The sequence below is a fragment of the Atractosteus spatula genome, chromosome 6 (assembly GCF_055471065.1).
Source record: "Atractosteus spatula isolate fAtrSpa1 chromosome 6, fAtrSpa1.hap1, whole genome shotgun sequence".
In the NCBI taxonomy this organism is placed as follows: domain Eukaryota; kingdom Metazoa; phylum Chordata; class Actinopteri; order Semionotiformes; family Lepisosteidae; genus Atractosteus; species Atractosteus spatula.
This window is the reverse complement of record NC_142711.1, coordinates 34,092,850-34,108,199: the sequence shown is the minus strand read 5'-3', so window position 1 is coordinate 34,108,199 and position 15,350 is coordinate 34,092,850. Positions and strand designations below refer to the sequence as shown.

Genomic DNA, 15,350 nt, shown 5'->3' with positions numbered 1-15,350 from the left:
GTACAACTAGGCAGCCAATTAATATTGGTTTTTTTTTGGGTATAGCATTGATTTGCAGGGTGATTATTTTTATTAAGCTATTTTATTTGCTGGTGAGCAGGAGAATATCAGATAGAGTGCATTTTGGACAGCTGAGGCGTTTAATTAAGATAAGCATCCCACAGTCTCATGGAGAGAGATATTGGAGTAGATAATAAACACAATCAAGTGGACACCAGATGGTTTGACAACTGTAGGCAGTTGCCCCAGAAAGAAAACTGTGATAAAATCATTTAGCAGAAGGTTTCTGAAAAGTAAGACAGGTGACAGCGAGTGACAGCTTCATAACACATCAAACTAAACTCCTTTTTAAAAAATAACAAAATCAGGTACTAGAGATGACTGAAGACTAGATTGTGTTTCATATTGTATTTGTGAAATTAATATTCCCTATTACATCTACCTGGAAAAGTTTGTCACCCTTGTTGATCAGATGCACATTTTAGGGACGAAAGCTTTTTAGCATTAGGAAGATCCAGTCACCAGATTAGGATTAGTTATTTGAAATAGCTAAGAAATCATATTTAATTATGAAAATTGCTGAAAGTGTTGTTGTTTTCACTTGTTAAGATTTCTGCAAACTTCTGAGTGCATTAGGGTTTTGGCCATTACAGTAACTTAGTGGGGAAAGGTTAGATATTACATTTTGGAGAACAAAAACTAGTTTGTAAATAGTAGTCATAAATATTAGCTTTTTTAAGTTTTTCATATGTAATGTTGTATTGCATTAAAATAACTGCATTGCATCACTTTGTATTCCAGACTAGTGGGGTGTGTTATTAAACTTAAATTGCTTGTTGTCCAGCTGCTGTCATGACAAACGATTTTGCCTTTTAGTTGACAAAGAATTATTACATAACCTCTTCTTTTGTCCATAACACCCCCTATTGATTACAATAGAATTCTAAAGCATAAATCTTGGCTGTTGAAAATCAGATGTTATTACTGTACAGTACTCAGGGTATTCCACAGTGTTCTGAGCTCCAATCTCTTCCTATTTTGTATTCACATGTTTCCTTTTGGTCATATTGTATATTTACCACAATGGACCTGGGTTTCACTACTATACTAATGACTCTTAGACACATTTGTAGACAGAATCAAACATTATACTGTAAAGGGAGTTTCTGACTGCATACTGTAGATGCCTTCCTCATATTGCCAGCAGCCATATCACCCTGCAACTCACAACTGGCAACCCACTGAAGCTAAGCAGGTGTGAGACTGGTCAGTACCTGGATGGGAGACAAACTGGGAAAAACTAAGGTTGCTGCTGGAAGAGGTGTTAGAGGGGCCAGCAGGGGGAGCTCACCCTGCGGTCCATGTGGGTCCTAAAGCCCCAGTATAGTGTTGGGTTTCACTATACTGTAAATAGGTGCCATCCTTCGGATGAGACGTAAAACCAAGGTCCTGACTCTCTGTGGTCATTAAAAATCCCAGGGCATTTCTCAAAAAGAGTAGGGGTGTAACCCTGGCGTCCTGGCTAAATTTCCCATTGGCCCTTACCAATCATGGCCTCCTAATAATCCCCATCTATGAACTGGCTTCATTGCTCTCCTCCCCACTGATAGCTGATGTGTGGTGAGCGTTCTGGCGCACTATGGCTGCCGTCGCATCATCCAGGTGGATGCTGCACATTGGTGGTGGTGGAGGGGAGTCCCCATTACCTGTAAAGCCCTTTGAGTGGAGTGTCCAGAAAAGCACTATATAAGTGTAAGCAATTATTATTATTAAGATACTGATACAACAGGTGTTTCTTAAATTAAACTGTGACAAAACTGAAGTTATGCTCATACAGTAGGATTCCAAAATCATTTTCTCAAAATTTGTGACTTTAGTATTGCTGTTTATAGTGTTGAAATCATACCTTTGATGGAAACTAGAAGCCTTTGTGTTACTTTTGACTCTATGATATCATTTGGTGTGCACTGTATGTTAAGAGCATACTAAATGTGTGCACAATATTGCTTGGTTCCTTGTTCTGCTCATCTGATGCTGAAATATGGATTCATCATAACGATTAGGCTACTATAATTTCTTACTTACTGGGGTTTCTTCTAAGGTGCTAAATATGCTTAAGTATGTCTAGAATTCTACAGTTCAAGTGCTAACAAAGTACTGCTCAACAATATAGAACTCCCAATGTAAATTGTACTGGCTCTTTGTGAAAGTAGGCTCTTCATGTGGACAATTCTACTGCTCATAAGGTACTGAGTGGTATAGTTACAGGTTATCTTGAAGACCAATTCTTAATCTGATATGATATTGAATTTATCAGATCTTTGGGGTTGCTATTTTAAAGCTGAACCAAGATGACTGTGGCCCTTTATCAGTATGTTACCGACTGGGGTACAGCAACAATGACTCTCAAAATAGATTGCATATGATAATAAATACAAACATATATTATGAGTGTGCCAGATAATTTTTAGAGTACTTAGACAGTAATAATAGAATGTGTTAACAGTACAGTATATTAGGAGTTCACAAAGTGAAGTCCATTTCTGATCATGTCTCACCGCAGGGTCTGGTGTTGCAGCTCTTAACCTGGTTCTTCTCCCCTTCACATTTGTTGCCCCCATTCTTCGGGGGAGGGCTGGTGCACGATCGTGTTCGAATTGACCGCCCACCCCCACACATCCTGTCACAACGAGACCAGGGGCTCCAACGAGACCAGCCACCATCCACTGAAACACAAATCAAACTGTAGCTGTGCCTACTGAAACACACCAACCACAGTCTGTCTTACTGAGACATGATAAACTCTCCCTGGGTCAAGCAAGTCCCCCATGAAATGTTGAAAATCACATTTGTATTAACTGACAAAAGTCCCAGCTTTGCACTTAAAGGCATCGATCAGAGCTCTCAGCAACCTCCGATATTTCTCCATTTATTTCCCATTACTCTATGACTCAGTTTATCAATGTACAGTACAGTAGTGGCCTGTCTGTTGGACTCACCCCTGCAGGCTCTGATGTTACAGAACTGGGTCTCAATGTTTCCACCCAGGATGTCATCACACCATGTTCCATTGACTCCAGGTGCCAGGTAGGTTCTGACCCGATGCTGCTGCCCAACACCGCATGTCCGTGAGCACATGCTCCATGCTGCCCATGCTGTCCACGAGCAGTTTCTCTCGGCACAATCCTCGCCGCGGCACGGCACACCGTCTGACAACACACCACAGCGCCGATATCAACGTTTGCTTTACTTACAAAAACAATTGATGGCATTATCCAAATTGTTGTTTTTTTTTCCCAATACAAAAGCTACGTGCAAATAAAACTAAGCAAATGGGATTCTACTGCTGGTTTGAAGTAGTGTGTTTGGGGATACGTCTGCTTTTTTGTTCATAATTCTAGATCCTGGGGACCTAAAATGTGCAAATATTTAAAATGTACTTATTTCTTTTTGGATAGTAACAAATTACACCTACATGCACCTAACATTGGAGTTACAGGCCTGAAGGGAAGACAAGAACATACAACACACACCGAGTCTGACAATGCGTTACCAAACAGTAAGAGAAACGGGAAAGTACTGCCTGTGCTAACAACACGGCGTGAGGCAGGGGCCGTACCAGGGCACTGGGGCAGGTTGCAGGCTCTCTCCTGGTGTGTCTCCCCAGCACAGGACTCTCTCTCACACTGTCGCCACCTGGACTTCACTGCTGGAGCCGCTGCATCACTGCAGGACCGCGAGCATGGGCTCCAAATACTCCAGGGACCAAACCCATCACTGGGCTCTGTGGAGATGTGCTTTAGATGAGTTAATTCAAACAGGTGAAAGTACAGTTGTCAGTCCACAATTTCAAGGTCCTATTGAAGCGATTGCAATGAAAACTAACCAGAAAGAATAATAATCTATTATTATTATTCAATTAACTCATAGCTAATCACAAATGAATGCCTGTTAAAGGGGATGATTACACACACCTCTTCCAAAAGTATAAACAATAGGACAAAGAAAAGAAAAGGGTCAGGAATCTAGCAGAATCTAATTTGACAGAAGTATGTCTATGCTAATGTATTTTATCTAGCACTCTGCCTTAGCTAATGCAAACAATGGAAACGTACTTATGAATTCACACACAGAAAGTTATTTTCTTGGGGAGATTACCAAAAAAGAGAGCTTCACTATTTAATGAAGTCATTGAGTGTAAAGAATCACACAGGATTTGCTGACAGACACTTGGATGTATTGTAGCATGAATACAATACATTACCACAGAGTCTATACAAAGGGGTAGTCCACCTTGGCACTTCCAATTCAGTTACAATTCAATTAGAGGATTTCGAACCTTATAAGAAATGAAGTACTGGCCTATGTGCTGAAGATCACTTTCATAATTAAGTACAGAAGTAGAGCACAGCTGCTCAAGACTGATACAGTATGTCAACAACCTCTGAGTCATAGCAATGTATCTAGTTGAATGAAAGAAAAAGAAGACACTTTAAAAAAAGAGAATTGTAAAATTTCTAGAAAGCACTTTAAATTTATCTAAACAACTTTTTTGGCAGTGATTTTTGTAGACTTATAACTCAACAACTTAATGCAGTAAGTTTAATGCATGGCTTTTGTTCGAATTGGCTTTGATGACCCCCCCACCCCCCATTCCTACATCATAATTGATAGAGGAAGCTTTGATGATATACGGCATTATTGTCCTCTTCAATCACTTCCAGATGAATTGTGATGCAGGGTACAGAATATCAGAAAAGATAAAAATTGTGATTACTGGACCTATAGTTTTCTGCTGAATTCATATCCAAAATGTCAATGTCAAATAAGAGAAATAAAAGTTAAATCCCTTTTACCCCTCTAAATTATTGAAAGAGGAGTTAGAATGTGATTATTACTACGGGAAGGCCAATTCAGAGCGTTTGGCTGTTTTGAGCAGTGATGGATTGAGGTGTATCCTGCTTTGTGGCAGTTTTATCACTGGGATGTCTAGGAGCTTCAAATGACAAACCATAAAGTTGAATTACATTTTGAAAGTGAGGAATAGAATATGGAATGCATAGTGCTCAAGGAAGTATCCGCTCTTTTCTGTCTCAGCTTCACTGGAATTTGTTTCTTTAGGAACCGGGGGAACAAAAAAAAACTGGACAGTTGTGCATAAGCAGTCATAGAGGGAACAAGAGTTCTGTTACAGTGAGGATTTACCTGGGCCAGTAGGTTCCTCTGTAGGAACAGTGACAACTGGAAAAACAAAGATCAACCCATAATTAATACCGCTTCTCATACCAATATACTTCAAGAAAAAGACTTCAGAAGTGTGGAAGCATGAAAAAGTAATCATTACTCTTGCATTGCTTGAAAAAACATATAGTTTAGTAGTTCGATCAAATTCTGGTGATGACAAAACCATTTGACAAATATTAAAGGATAGTGTACTTATATACTTTAGTGTTAACTTTCCTGGCTGGTGCCAGAGACCAGAGCAGTCACAGCCCTCCTTACTTACAGGGAGAGATTAAATTTTAAATTAATTTGTACTGACTCACATTTCGCAAAAAGTCCTCAGAATGTCTGTGTTAAAAGGACTGTTCTTTCTGGGTTACCTGGGCAGTCAGGGGTCTGGCAAAATGTGATCTCATGACGTGGTCCCTCACAATCTTGTCCGCCATTTGCAGGCACTGGGTTGGTACAGCTCCGGGTTCGAGTCTTCTGCCCTAAACCTCCACAGGACAGAGAACATGGCCCCCAGGGACCCCAGGGAGACAGACCCCCATCCTGTGGGCAAGGAGACAAGGAGCAATTCCACTGCCCGTGCTGGCATACACTGTCAGGAAAAATAAAAAAATATGTAATTGTCTGACACTATTCTGTTGGGGAAAAATATTAACAAGGTGTACAATTGTATATTCGTTTGACACAGTTCATTCATAACATGATTCTTTCTCATATTGAAATCTACAGTAACCCAAAGTAACGCATCTGTGTAAATTAGACTGTTTGCCTGTATTAGACCATGTTATACTGTAATTTATTAATGTATTCAGTGTGCAAACAATCCAACAAAGAAGAATTTAAGAATGCTAACAGATTAGCCCTGCTATGGACTGACATCCTGTCCAGGGTGTATCCTGCCTTATACTTGTTGCTTGCCATGACAAGACCTGGTTCCCCTGCGACCCTGAATTGCATTTTAAGAAAATGGATACATGGATAGATGTAAGAATATTATACAAGTTTTTTGCACTGAATGCAGAAGGTTGCAAGTGGAATTTGATTGGGCACTTTTGAGCACTGAACAACATCATTCTTCAGGCAGTGGAGAACTCCCATCTGCAAAATTACTATTATGGGAGAATTTGACACTATACAGGTTCCGAAAGACTTAGAGACTAGAGACTAAGTCTAGAGACATGTCTCAATGTAGGTCATCTTACATTGTCTATCAGAAACCAAACAAGCGAGGAGATCTGGCCTCTTGTATGTGTAATGTTTCTTATATTTATACAAGCTGTATGATAGCACAGCTCACAGTCCACGATTATGTGCTGATAAACAGTATTAGAGTAGGGGAGTTTATTGCCATACATACATGTACATTGGAATTTTTATTAGCGCTGTTCTTTAATGACATGCATAGTACAGCAGACAAAACAGTGCAAAAGACAACACCACATAATGTAGACAGTACATTACAAAATGGCACATAATAAATAGTGATAGTATGTACAGTCAGTAAGCACGCAGAACAATAAATACATGGTAGAATAAATACATGATAGAGTATTTACACAGAGTGTGTGTGACATGATGGGAAGTTTCAAGGTGTCGGCGTTCTCACCAGGAGCTGCAGTCATATGTGAGTGTGTCTCCGGGCTGCAGCTCATCCCCCTGGTGCAGGCGAAGCCCCCCAGAACCCAGTGGCACAGCGGCCTCAGCTGGGCTCTTCGACACATTCTGCAAGGCTAAAAGGGTCTCCTCCTCCACTTCGCAGGGGCACTCCTATAGCATGCAGACAAACACAGTAGAACCCAAGCGTGAGACACACAGTAAGTGTGGACATCTTGACTCCTCACTCATTTACAGAACATTGTCCACTTGGTTTGTGCACCTTTCCATGTTCTGAAACTCAATTCTTCATGTTGTGCCAACATATGGATACACTTGTCTTCAGTGTACCCTTTGGAGCCAATTATCTCATAAAGTAAAACGAACAAGGGTTGTATCACATCCCTTCCACTCTCACCTAATGCTAGAACAATGGAACTCTGTCAGAGGTTACAAATGTATTTTTTTTTAGTTCTTAATGAGTGGGGATAAACCTCACTATCTGATCCTAGCGACGCTCTTCAGGAAAGGTTTCGAGGAGGCAGGGAAGCCTGCATGACTTGTGCCGATAGAGACCAAGGAAGACGGATACTGTAAATTCAATCCATAGTACGCACGATCACACAGGTGCCTTGGTGGTAGAAGGTGCCTGGAGGACAGTGGCAGCCCTCCTCACAGCCCTCTGACACACAGCCAACCCGTCCGGTGACATGATCACAGCTGAATGGGCACCCTTCTCCTCTCTCACATTCCCGATACAGACGGCCAGGCGGACACCCCACCTCTGAGAGAGAAAGAAAGAAGAGAGAGGTGGGAAGAGATGGGAAAGAGGGAGAGTACATTATTAATCTTGTTCTATAACCTTGTATCCATAACGTGACTAGATACACTAATGTACATTCTATGTATTATACAAAAGAGTAGAAAAAATGCCTGACTGATATGTTCATTTGTTGGTTAAGTGATTCATTGATTGTGACCTTAACAATGACAACAGTACAGAACACAACATCCTCATACTGCAGACACTGTACCCAATTAATTAGATACCACACAGTACACATATTAATAGAGCAAAGTACACCATTGATCTCTATTACCTGATCAAAAGCAACTCACCCTGAACCTGAATACTACACACTAGAATGAATTAGTGTTCAGTAAACTTAAAAAAATAGAATTTTAGAATATTGTAGAAATATTTTTGTCTAATGGTTTTGTTTAAACTATTTTTAACGACTGCTTTTTTCTGTAACTGTAGTTAGTATAGTTGCCTTCAAAAGGATTTTTTATATAGAAAAACGAGTATGAGCAAGAATACACCACAACCCTCTCTTGAATAGAGAGGTGCTTTTGATAAGTTATTAAATTATTTCATCCTGTTACTGTAACTGTAAGTTTTTTGCAGCTAAAACCAAGATCAAATGAACAATTTTTTAGAATATTTTTTGCATAAGAATTTGAAAGCAATTAATTTATTAATCAATGACTATTAATTATTACTATTAATCTATGTATTGTAAAACATACTGTTTCTAATCTTATTGTGTGTTTCTTGTATTCTGAGGAGGGGGAGTAACCTGTGCTGACACTCACCAAGGCACACCTGAGTGTTGCAGGTCTTGCTTTCTTGTCTGGGACCTGAACAGGGTGGAAGGCGACAGTTGCGGGTCCGAATCTGCTCCCCTCCTCCACAGGTCACTGAGCACTGAGACCACGGTGACCACTCGCCCCAGGGGCCCAAGTCTGTGGGGCACCAAGGTTGAGAGAGATTGAAAGAGACCAATATTGATGCACAGGCAATTATACAAAATCAGGAATGTTTTCATAAGGAGATACTATCACATACAGTAAGTATTCACGACCCCCTTGGATGTTTTCACAATTTACAGATGCAACTCATTTTTCATGTTGATATCATTCAAAAACTTGAATGGAATCCATCTGTGTTCAGTTCAATTGGTTGATAGGACCTCAAGACATCTGTCTTAATAAGGTCCCTCAGTTGACAGTGCATGTCAGAGCAGAAACTCTATCAAGAAGACCATACAAATATGTGATAGACGTTCGAGGGGGCATAGATCTGGGATCATAGTTATTGAAAGTTCCTAGGAGCACAGCCAGGTCCATCATTAGGAAATGGAAAGAATACGGTATGGAACTACCCATATTTTCAAGTCTTACTCAAGCAGGCCATCCTCCCAAACTGAGCAACTGGGCAAGAAGGACCTTGGTTCAAGAAATGACCAAGAACCCAATGACCACCCTGACAAAACTACAGAATTCCATGGCTGAGACTGAAGATCCTGTCAAAGTACAATAAGCTCTGCAGTACTACACAGATCTAGGCTGTATGAGAGAGTTGCTAGACAGAAAGTAATAGGATGACTGGTGTTAGTAAGTATCACACGGTAGACCCTGAGACCATGTAACTAAAGATTCTCTGGTCTGATGAAAACAAAACTGAATACCTCTTCTGCTTGTCTGCAACTACAACCTCTGTATAAACATTTTTCAGACATCGTTCTCATGTAGTGCTCACACACAGAGTTCTGGATATTTATTGTTGTTTATTTTCTCACCTCCACAGGGCTGGCTGTTACATTCTCGCTGCTGCTCTGCCCCTCCAGAACAACCCCGTCCCCCACCTTGAGGGGAAGGATTATCACACTGCCTCAGCCTGAACTGAGCCCCGCCCCCACAGGGAGCTGAACATTCCGACCATGCCCCCCACTGGCTCCACCCCCCGTCCACTTGGCAACCAGGGACTGACTGACACTGCAGGACACCATCCTCACAGGTACTGAAATGGGAAAGAGAGCACAGCATCAGTATCAGCATGTAGCCCAAATTCCTGCGAAATAATTGAAAAAGGTGGCTCTAAAAGAAATGTTGTGTTCCAAATTGTGGAAATCGGAGTGTGTTTTCTCCAGTTGTAAAGCACAGTATACGGTGTTTTGATTTCAGTTTTGTACCAGGCACTGTGGAAACTTGCATATCTAAAGATGATCCAAAATTTGGGCTGTCCAGTAAAGGTCCTGAAAGCCTGCTGTGTCTGCAGGTTTTTATTCTAACTCAGCGCATGACCTCCTAAATTGTCTAATTTATTGGCTCAATGGGACCAATTTAACAAGTTCCCCCAGATCTTCAGGTACTATAATTTCGAATGGATCTAATAAACACACACCAACATTGCTGTTCCCAGATCTAAATTCTCCAACACTGGCTGTTTATTAGAAAAACTATTTTGCTGCCATTGCTGGACAAAAGTAATGTTGTAAAAAAAGAGGTTAATGGAGCTAATTTTTCTTCAGTCTGGGACAGAGGAAATTAAGAATAGATTTAAACAAGTACACACAATGCTAGGAGGTGGATAGATGTACTCTAGTGTAACAGTGTAGATGTAACAGATGAAGTTAAACCAGTAGGCAAGTTATCCATTTTACACCAAATAGTAAATTGAGGACATGGGATCACATGATTAAAATGAAGCTGGTTAATGTTAAGGGAACATTTAATGTCTTTCACATAAATATAAATCACGACATTGTTGACCAGTATTTATTCATTTACCCCTATGCAATGGATCATGATAAGGAGTGGTTACCCAGATTATCTCAGATGTGAAAGACTATGCAGTGTGTACAGCAATCAGTGTGTGCAGTAGTAGTTGTCACAGACTATGCAGTGTGTACAGTAATCAGTGTGTGCAGTAGTAGTTGTCCCAGACTTTGCGGTGTGCGCAGTACCAGTTGTGGCAGGTACTGATGATTGTCTCTCCTGGTTCTGTGTACTGCCACATTGGGTTTCCCGGCCAAACCCGGGATCCATTCCCAGACTCCAGCACTCCTGGAGAGAAACAGAGAGTAGCTAAAATTTTAGTTTCTGCATTCTGAAACAAAATGTTTTTAAGCAGTTGTTTTTAGTTGTTTTTGTATTAGAATGGAAAACTGTCACCATGTCCTGATGTTCTGCATAAAACTTTCATATTAAAAAAATTCTTAACCTGACACATACAGTAGTATTATTTTCTTCCTCCCTTCAACCCCCAACATAACATCAATTTAGTACATTTAGGATGTCCTTTTCATCCTCTGTGCTTAATCCAATAATATATTTTAGATGCTACACTCGTTATTGTGCTTTGCCTTTTACAATATAGGAAAAACCTAAACCTTTGTTTTAATTTGAATTCCATTTTAATTTCCATTCTAATGTCATACAATACTGTATGTCTCCCTCTCCCCTTAGCCATTCTAGTGTCCTTTTTTGTGTCCATTTGTGCTTGAGTTTATTCAACCATTTTACCTTTCCAAACATATGTCCTTATTTCTCCAATAATAACATTTAATATACATTTTCAAAGAATGTGTTTGTATATTTTGAAAATTAACCATGTTTGTTCCTTCTGACTTCACCTCCTATCATAAACTGTGCACCATTCATTCATGCTCTGTCTCCCTAATATTTCAGGCTGCAACCTCATGCCTTATTCTCAGCTTTCAAACAGACTTCAGAAGATGTCAGCTTTTGTCATTGTAACTCGCCCACCTGTGGTGCTGTTGAGATACTTGCACCGGCACTGTCCTGGATCCACACACTGCCCATCCTGCAGGACCTGCTGGCCCGGGCAGCCGCAGGAGGGCTGGCACCCTGGAGAGTCCACACACTCCGTGTCGCCATGGAGATCAGAGCAGGACTGTGGGCACGGCTTCCCACAGGCCAGCTGCACCTGTCCCCCACCACAATCTGGACGGAGAAACAAAGAATGGATGTAACTATTTTACCCCTGTTGTTCATGCTGCAATGTCGTATACCGTTAAGCTGTCTCATGTAATCATATATATCAACAGCAAAACCCCATGAAGTATTTTTAAAATAAAGAGTAGATACAGAAACTCACTTTGCTCTATGTATAGGTTAGTGTGTCTTCAATATACTACAAGAAATATGCAGGAGTTTCTCACCTTTTCTGTTAGTATGTCTAACATGATGAAATTGGAAGTGTGAGTAACAGAGCCCCATATTTCAAGAAAATGCTTAGTTCACTGTCTGTGAACTATTCAAAATACAACAATGAAATAATGTAGTACCTGACATGCACAACCATTTTTACTCCAGGAAGAGATGAAAGTCATTTTTCTCAAAATGTTCAATAATACTTCTAATTTGTGGGGATAAAGAGACAGTTCCCTCCTGGAAAACTAATCCTTACTATTTGCTTTGAAGTTTTAACCCATCTTTTTTATCAGCACTTTTTGTGAGCACATGCTTTTAATTGTAACTCTACAAACTGCAAAAAAAGTAGACAGGTATCCCTGGTGTCTCAAGCACAAAGCTGAATGTTCAAGCAGTCTCTCAGCTTGTCATGGCTTTGAAGGGGATAGCCACTGGATTTTTCAATGTCCATTAATAGCCCAGACAATTTAAATCTACTTATAATTTAAAAAAAGAATACTTGGACATTTATTAGTTAATCAAGAAAAGCTATATTTGTAAAAGTGATCTTATTTTTCCAGATTCCTATTCTTATGTTGGATATATCCCTATAATAGCAATATACAGTACAAGGTATATTCAGGATATATCAAAATACTGTATATCCCTACTGTATATTTCTGTAACAATCTTGGAAGGTTGTTATGGTTTATTTTCACCTGCTATTGCCTGTTCAGTAGATTCTTTTCTCTGAGAAGAATTTCTTCTGTGTGGACACACCTTCAGTATTAAAAGGGAAAGTCCCTTCTTCTCTGTATCCCTGTGTTGCTGTTTATGATCATGTTGCAGTGTGAACTAGGATCAGTTCATTGATTATACTGTATCTTCTGTCTCCTCAGGGGACTTCTCACTTAACCCAGAGAAATTCCCAACAATCAGCACATTGCATGTTCAGTTCCAATTTACAAGTATTGGAAGTACAAAGATGGACACTGAAATACATACAGCATGCTGCTTGGAGAGGAAGAGAGATGCACAGAAACGCTGACCTTCACAGATCGTGCTGTTGTCATGACAGCTGCGGCTCTCACGTGCCACCCCATGGCAGGGTAGACCCCCAAATCGGGCAGGAGGGCTATTACACTCTCGAACACGAACGGACGCCCCTTCACAGACAGCACACTCTGACCATGGGCCCCAGGAGCCCCATGACCCATGGACTTCAGGAGTGAGAGAAAGAAAGAGTTTTTGAGTTTTATTCAAACGTCATAGAGAACTTATTTAGTGACAAAGCCAGAAAATGAAATGAACCACTCACTGAAAATGATGAAAATTTCACACCTAACTATTCAGTACAATAATAAAAATATTATATATTAATAAATAATTTGTATTATTTGCTTGATTACTAGTATATCATTAATCCAATGGTCTAATTTGGACATTTCTTGACAGATCAGATAGAAACAGCATTAAAATCAAGGCTATAAAGAAATGTTTCTAATTTGCTATCTTATATCTTCTACAGTACCTCTTAATTTTCATTTGTGTGACTGGGCCTTTGTTTTGAACTAGTCTGACATTACTTTTATTATGTCCCCACTATTCCCTCCTTCCAAGGTTTTTGCCTTAATTAATCTTATAAAACTCTCTCCAGGACAGCAATGTCCTTTTTGTATACTAGTGACCAGAACTGGTTATTGGCTCAAATATTATCAATTGGATCTGGCAAGAACCTGTATGTTGTACCATTTTGAGATTAATCATCTAAATTTAAACACCACAATTTTCATTATATAAGCTAAAGATTTTTTGGCATTGATTCACTTCTCTATGTTTAGGAATCTATATATTCTTTAATATTTCTGTTGCCAATCTTATATTTATATTATAAATTCTTAAATTAAATGAAAGTTAAACGCAGTATTTTGAATTCTCCATTATAATGAATAAGACCTAAGACTGTACAGTCAAACAATCTGTCACTTTAGGAGGTAGTATGGAGGAGAATCCTGCTCTCAATGTGCTGCACAGTTTGTGCGTCACCTGGGCAGAAGGTCAGAGAGGGGCAGGGCTGTCTCTGTATCTGGACTCCCAGGCCGGAGTGCCTTTCCTGTTCCCCTGGGCATGCTGCACCACCTCCACTTGGCTCAGGGCACGTACAGCTCCGGTACCGTGTCACCCACTCTGCCCCACATGTCCGAGAGCAGGGTGTCCAACTTGACCACTTGCACCACCCCCCAGACACTGTTGAGAGAAAGAGAGCAGCAAAAGAGAGAGGGATTGAAAGACAATGCATGACTAGGCTCATGAATGCAAAAGGTCCAAGTGAATATCTGAGCATGTCTGAGCTTATACTGTATATTGCCAATGTCTGAGCAAGTGTGTGTGAACAATGCAGTTCTTACTAGCAGAGAGAAGAGGTAGAACACAGTTTGTCTTATACTGAAAGCTCAAAATGTACCAGAACAGTAATGGGACAATTAACTCACGTCTGTTGGTTTGCCACATTCTAGAATATTTTTGTTTATGTTATGTTTGTCAATGCTTGTTTATTCTGTCATGACAATAAGGCATTTGAACCTGAACGTGTGCGCAGATGTCACTATGTTTCTCAAATACTCACCAGGGCAAGGCCTGTTGGTACAGGTTAGCCTCCCTCTTTCACAGGTACTAAAATAGAGCAGAGACACTGTGATACTCCTACTTTGGAGAAACACTGTACTGTATGTTAAACAATTAGGTTTGTGTCTTATCCTGTCACTTGAGTACTGAGAATGGCCAGACTTCAGAAGACCAGGAAAATGTATAAATATTTATTTATCTATTACCAAACCATTTAAAGTAGATTATTAAGTCCATCTTCTTGAGGATGGCACAGGAAAAACAATACGAAAGAGTAAACAGTAAAACAGTAAATAGGCATCAAGCAGTTGATGGAGAAAACCCAAAGAAGACAAGAGACAGCACTTTGCCATAAAACCAGATGACAAAACATATCCTGGGAATTCAAGTATTGAAGGAAAAAAATCTTGGATTTAACAAAGGGACTGCTGGGATTGAGTTGTGGAAATAGTTCCTATTAGTGGTACCGACCAAACTAAAGAAATCTTCTTGCTCATTTGGTAATAAATGATTCACGTCTAATTAGGTAAAGAGATTCCCATTCATTTGGCATCCATTTAGTGAGTATTATCACTTGGTCTTGTACAGGAACTTTTATTTTACAAAATAAAATGTTAGGTCTTGTTCCACTACCGTATGTGTCTACGGATATTTCCTGTTTTCTATAGTGCAGGGCCCTGAAACTCAATGTCTTGTAAATGTGAATAAATATTTGTTTTGTTTTTGTTAGGTTGTCTATGATTCTGTTAGCACACTGTGCTGGAGAACAAAGAAAACACACATATATAACTGAATTGCAATTATAGGGTACGTTTTATCATATACTTGCAAGGCAAGCTGGTGACCAATTCTCTTTTTATACCCCGCCGTAAAACTATTCAGTCTCTCTGGTTTGTAACTCTATACTTTATGAATGAAGCCACATTTCAGAAAATCAGCAGGGATGGGTGAATTATTAAAGG

The 15,350-nt window shown here is 39.9% G+C and overlaps 1 protein-coding gene across 1 annotated transcript in view; it reads right to left on the bottom strand.

Annotated features, from left to right (window-relative positions):
- sspo (SCO-spondin) overlaps positions 1 to 15,350 on the bottom strand; it is a 129,121-nt gene that overhangs the window by 28,194 nt on the left and 85,577 nt on the right. Inside the window, exons 74-87 of the mRNA XM_088918147.1 lie at positions 14,390 to 14,436; positions 13,810 to 14,010; positions 12,813 to 12,983; positions 11,377 to 11,574; positions 10,575 to 10,674; positions 9,408 to 9,628; positions 8,422 to 8,571; positions 7,443 to 7,609; positions 6,839 to 6,999; positions 5,604 to 5,824; positions 5,206 to 5,241; positions 3,620 to 3,784; positions 3,000 to 3,209; positions 2,559 to 2,726 (exon numbers count right to left, since the gene is read on the bottom strand). Of these exons, the coding sequence (XP_088774273.1) occupies positions 2,559 to 2,726; positions 3,000 to 3,209; positions 3,620 to 3,784; positions 5,206 to 5,241; positions 5,604 to 5,824; positions 6,839 to 6,999; positions 7,443 to 7,609; positions 8,422 to 8,571; positions 9,408 to 9,628; positions 10,575 to 10,674; positions 11,377 to 11,574; positions 12,813 to 12,983; positions 13,810 to 14,010; positions 14,390 to 14,436 (2,216 nt within the window). The remainder of the gene's footprint in view (positions 1 to 2,558; positions 2,727 to 2,999; positions 3,210 to 3,619; positions 3,785 to 5,205; positions 5,242 to 5,603; positions 5,825 to 6,838; positions 7,000 to 7,442; positions 7,610 to 8,421; positions 8,572 to 9,407; positions 9,629 to 10,574; positions 10,675 to 11,376; positions 11,575 to 12,812; positions 12,984 to 13,809; positions 14,011 to 14,389; positions 14,437 to 15,350) is intronic.